Raw genomic sequence first — 4,679 nt, forward strand, 5'->3', positions numbered from 1 at the left:
GTGGATACCTTTTGGTCCCGGTTGGTGTCACCAACCAGGACTAAAGGCCCCCCTGCCCGGGCTCGCCGCACCGGCCACGCGGAGGCCCATCTGTCTCAGTTCGTGTAAGAACCGGGACTAAAGGCCAAGGGCATTAGTAACGACCTTTTAGTCCCGGTTCCGAAACCGGGACAGAAGGCCCTTACGAACCGGGACAAAAGGCCCTTTTTCTACTAGTTCATGAGTAAAGAGAAACGAAGAGTGGATCCAAGGGAATGCAATGAAGACCAACGTTGACTGAATCATGTGAGATCTGCCAGAGTCACTCCTGCACACGCCCTTCGACGACGCTAGACGCACCGCTGGGTTAGACGGGAAGAATCCTATTCCACCATCACGCCTTTCTGAGTAGGACAAAAATTGTAATCGAACCAAAACAAAACACCTAAAAACAAAGAAGGAACCCTTCTCCCGGCAAGGGGCCGAGGTGCACCACACCTCAATAACACTAAGGCCAATGAAGACGAGGCATGCTGGCAGCGGACACGACGGTAGGCAGATGAAACCCTAGCCGCCTATACGCCTTTCTTTTCCTCCACGGGAAGAAAGAAAAGACCGATAACAGCCAATCTACTGACAGTCCACAAAATTAATGAAGAGGTGAAGCCAACTTGGAACATATTTTAGCCAAAATGTAACCTGGAGCAGTTTACATTAGATCTAAGTACTGGAGTTCAGATCTATGTACGCTCCACTCCAAGCTAGCTAGCCTATAAATAGCATCGGCCGCTCCATCGTATAGTCACCAGCTAGCTTATTCACATCTCTTATCTTGAGAGCTTCTCTAGCTCCACATATTTACCTCTAGCTACAAAACTTGCTCGGCAACAATGGCTGCACGTGGGGCTTCCCTTCTTGCTGCTGCTCTTTTCTCCATGTTGGTCATGTCTTCCCTGGGGCATCCGAGGCCTTTGTGCACCGACTGCGACACGCTGTGCCGTACCAACTGCACTGCAGAGGTTAAAACCTCCTGCAGCAGTTACTGCCCCGGCGGTGGCGGCGGCCCTCGGGAGGGCTGCCGGAGACAGATATTGCAGCAGTGCACTACAAATGGTATCTGCTGCAATACCAACGGCACCTGCACTTGTGACTGCAACACTGTAGCTGAAAGTGGTTGCATGGGGGTCAGCGATGGCACCCAACATTGTGACCCTTGCATGCGCGGCATCTTCGAGGAGTGCTTCCCCACCTGTAACAAGGACTGCAACAACAACTGCAAGAAGAAAGGGTGCCACCATGCCTAGGAATAACATGTAATCGATCGCTTTTTTAAATGCCGGGACCTTGTAATTCTGTGAGGTAGCATAGGAGGAGACGGTCGTGGCTATCACCTCCTGTGTTTCAGCTGAGGATATTCATTCTGTTTTATCTATACTGAATAATATTAGGGGTAAAGAAAGAAATATCACAAAGTTAATATTGTATGATGAAATTATAGTTGTTGTTCCTTCTCCATAGAGCTTGTGTGTGTTCATTGACTTGTATACATCAGCTTGTCCATCAAATGGCGAAGCTCCTGGGGTCGCTCTCTTCTTGAGCACCTCGTCATGGATATCCTATCCGCGACAGCGTTTCGGGTGAAGACCCTAGTCCGGTGTGTTGGAAATAAGTCGTGACGGAGCACGGTGCGACCGGTGTCGATGCGCCGGATCGGGTCCGTGACGGTGCGACCGACGTTGGTGCGTCGGGTCGGGTCCGCAGGCTGGGTTACGACAACATTGTGTGCATGTACGTGTGGCGTGTGTGTAGTGCAGCGCAAAGCGTGCGTGGTAGCCAAGGCAGCTCGAGCTGGCCGTTAGCACGTTGTGCGCCTCGTGCGTGCTGGCCGGGCTGGCCGTTAGCAACGTTGTGCGCCTCGTGCCTGGCCGGGCGGATCGCTAGCTCTAGGTGCGTGCGTGCGCAGGAAACGTGGGCGCTGCGTACCTGTAGGACTACAAAGCCGCGGACCCGAACATGTATTCATTAGGGAAAGGAAGAAAAGTGGTTGTGTGTGCGGCCAGGCGTTAGTCGCCGGAAAAACTCCAGTGTGCATTCTCTTTTCTTCTACCTCTGTCCAGTTGTGTGTGAAAGAGCTGTCCCAACACGGTGTGGCTAGGCGGCGATGACGCTTTGCCCCGTTTTCCCTATTAAGGGCGTTATCTAGGAACTTAGGCATCCTAGGGTATAGCATGGCATTGTTCTCAGATTTTTTCCTATACCCCCCTACGGCTTGCGTTCATGTCATGTTTTGGCCGTGTACTCTGTATTTGGTTGGTTGCTTTATTTACAAAGCAGGACGAATGCCTGTTTCAAGAGTCCATGACTGATGACGTCAACTGTTTATTTGTGGCAATGATGCCTGTGTCGCGATCAAGAAATCTCCCTTTCGACAAATCAACATAATTTCCTGAGGTAACTTTTACTACATCTCCAGAGATTTTGGGAAACATAAAAAAAAATGGAAGAAAGAAATATGTATCCTTTTGTTGAGTTCATTGTTTCAAAAATTAGAGATAAATATTATTACCTGTGCCAACAACAGAGTCGGCCCCATGATCCCATATTGTTTCCCTACAACCCTCATGTGGAAAACACCAGGAAATGACACCATCTCCACGGGCCAGAGCAGCACATTTTGCTTGGGTATCTATCCTGACTGGAGGAGGCTGGACACCATGATTCTAATAGCATTCAAACACATAATTATTTTCTAGTCCAGTGGATATATCCTAATTAAGCAAAGAGTAATTAAGATCAAACCTCATCTATAGAGCGAGTAATATCACGAATCATGTGTGCTCCCTCATAGGATCCAAAGAACGAGGCATTGACTAGATTATCGGTCGTACAAACAGCGGTGGAGGTACCACTTCGTATGCTGCAGGGGCCATGGTCCCCTCCAGCCTGGGTAAATTATGTGAATGAAAACAATAGAGTGAAAGATTATGGAAAAAATAGACTTTTAACCCCCCTCAAACATCCATATCCCCCCCCCCCCCCACCTCTTCCAGTGGGTACAAATACTAAATCTGTAATGAAACTTAGCCTGAAGCAAGTATATGATAAAAAGAAAATATCTCACCTTAAAATCAAATAAAAAGATCTAGTAGGTGGTAATAACCTTTTGTGTTGGAGAGCCTATCCAACGACTATACTTCATCACCACAACCGATTGCAGCATCTTTAGAGAGGCACCCCATGGAGGATCACCTCAATTATGAGCCGTTCATCGTTGTGGACGATGGTGCCACTATCGATCGCTCCCAAAGCCCGCGTCCCTCGAGCATTATATACATGACCAATGCTCAGTCGTCATTGTACATCCGTGTGAGCTGCGGCCAAGGCTCCCCTTGGTTGGTCTCAACGCAGCATGGTCTGCATTGTCGGAAATCGGAGCACGAAGATAGGCTTCGTGATAAATCAGGCAACTAACTAATTGACGGACCAAACCGAAGAAAATAACAGCTAAACGTGAAACTACTAGACTGAAGTTACAGAAGCTCAAGTTTTATTGCCAACATGAATCAGCATCGACCATGTCACATGCAGTGCGGATTAGACTGCTCAAGTCCAAATTAACTATGTCAGTTCATGCATCTGATTCTGATCAGTAGTAGTAGTGTAGTGAAGTACTCGACTTGCATGTTAGTACCAATCTTTTCTACTATTAAGGGCACGCTGTTGGATGAATGACGCACGTGCCGGACGTTCCTACGTCCCCAAAATTAAAGATCAGGCGGCTAGATCTATTTTCAACCGTTGGATGAATATCAGGTGGCCTGAATGGATGTGAGTGATGCAACTTTTTTTTTAGTTAACTAGGAAAAAGGCCCGTGCGTTGCAATGGAAGAAAAAAACTCTCTCATGCCTATATGGCGCTGCATGTCGAATATCAATGACTCGGGACAATAATTATGTTGATTAAGATTTGACATGGGCCTATATGAGCAACTGGTAGTAAAGATTTCTAATACATTGATTTACATTGTATCCTATATAGTATTTAAAAAATATAAAATAACAACATATTCAAACTCTACACATTTTTCTAATCAAATTCGATATATAACATGTTTCAATTGGATTTACGGTTTAAAAAATATTATGATTTGAAATTATATATTTATTCTGAATAGACTTCGGGGTTATTAAAATTATTTAACATGTAAAATAACAATATATTCAAACTCTACACATTTTTCTAATCAAATTTCATATATAACATGTTTAAATTAGATTTACGGTTTAAAAGATATTGTTATTTGAAAATACATATATATTCTGAATAGACTCCGGGGTTATTAACACATATGTCGGGGGGGTTTACGCAAAAGTATATAAAACGATTTGCTGTGACTAAAAGATGGACTGCGGGTTATTCAGCGTTAATGTCAGGGGGGTTTGTGTAAAATACGAAATAACGGTTCGAACTCACTTAAAGACGGACTGTAGGTTGATTAACGAAAACGACAATTTTTTGTAAAATGACCATGATGAACGACAGAAGCACTCCGTACTTTATTTTTGGAAAGAGATTGACGTACAGTCAGCCCAAGTTCTATACAAGATTAACGCAATCAAGATGAGAGCAAGAGAAGACCAAATCAAAGTCAATTCATGTGATCTGGACAGTGCGAGCAATTAATGCACCACCTACTAAA

At 45.2% G+C, this 4,679-nt stretch overlaps 1 protein-coding gene across 1 annotated transcript; it reads left to right on the plus strand.

Moving 5' to 3' along the window:
- The first annotated feature begins 798 nt into the window (after positions 1-798).
- Positions 799-1,471, plus strand: LOC123439102. Its single transcript, XM_045115849.1, has one exon. The coding sequence runs from the start codon at positions 870-872 to the stop codon at positions 1,281-1,283; it is 414 nt and encodes a 137-aa protein (XP_044971784.1). The 5' UTR covers positions 799-869; the 3' UTR covers positions 1,284-1,471.
- Positions 1,472-4,679: the final 3,208 nt, after the last annotated feature.

The sequence above is a fragment of the Hordeum vulgare genome, chromosome 3H (genome assembly GCF_904849725.1).
Source record: "Hordeum vulgare subsp. vulgare chromosome 3H, MorexV3_pseudomolecules_assembly, whole genome shotgun sequence".
NCBI lineage: Eukaryota > Viridiplantae > Streptophyta > Magnoliopsida > Poales > Poaceae > Hordeum > Hordeum vulgare.

What these genes read in the sequence shown, in the direction of transcription:
- LOC123439102 (XM_045115849.1), top strand. Translation starts at nt 870, where the DNA reads ATGGCTGCACGTGGGGCTTCCCTTCTTGCTGCTGCTCTTTTCTCCATG.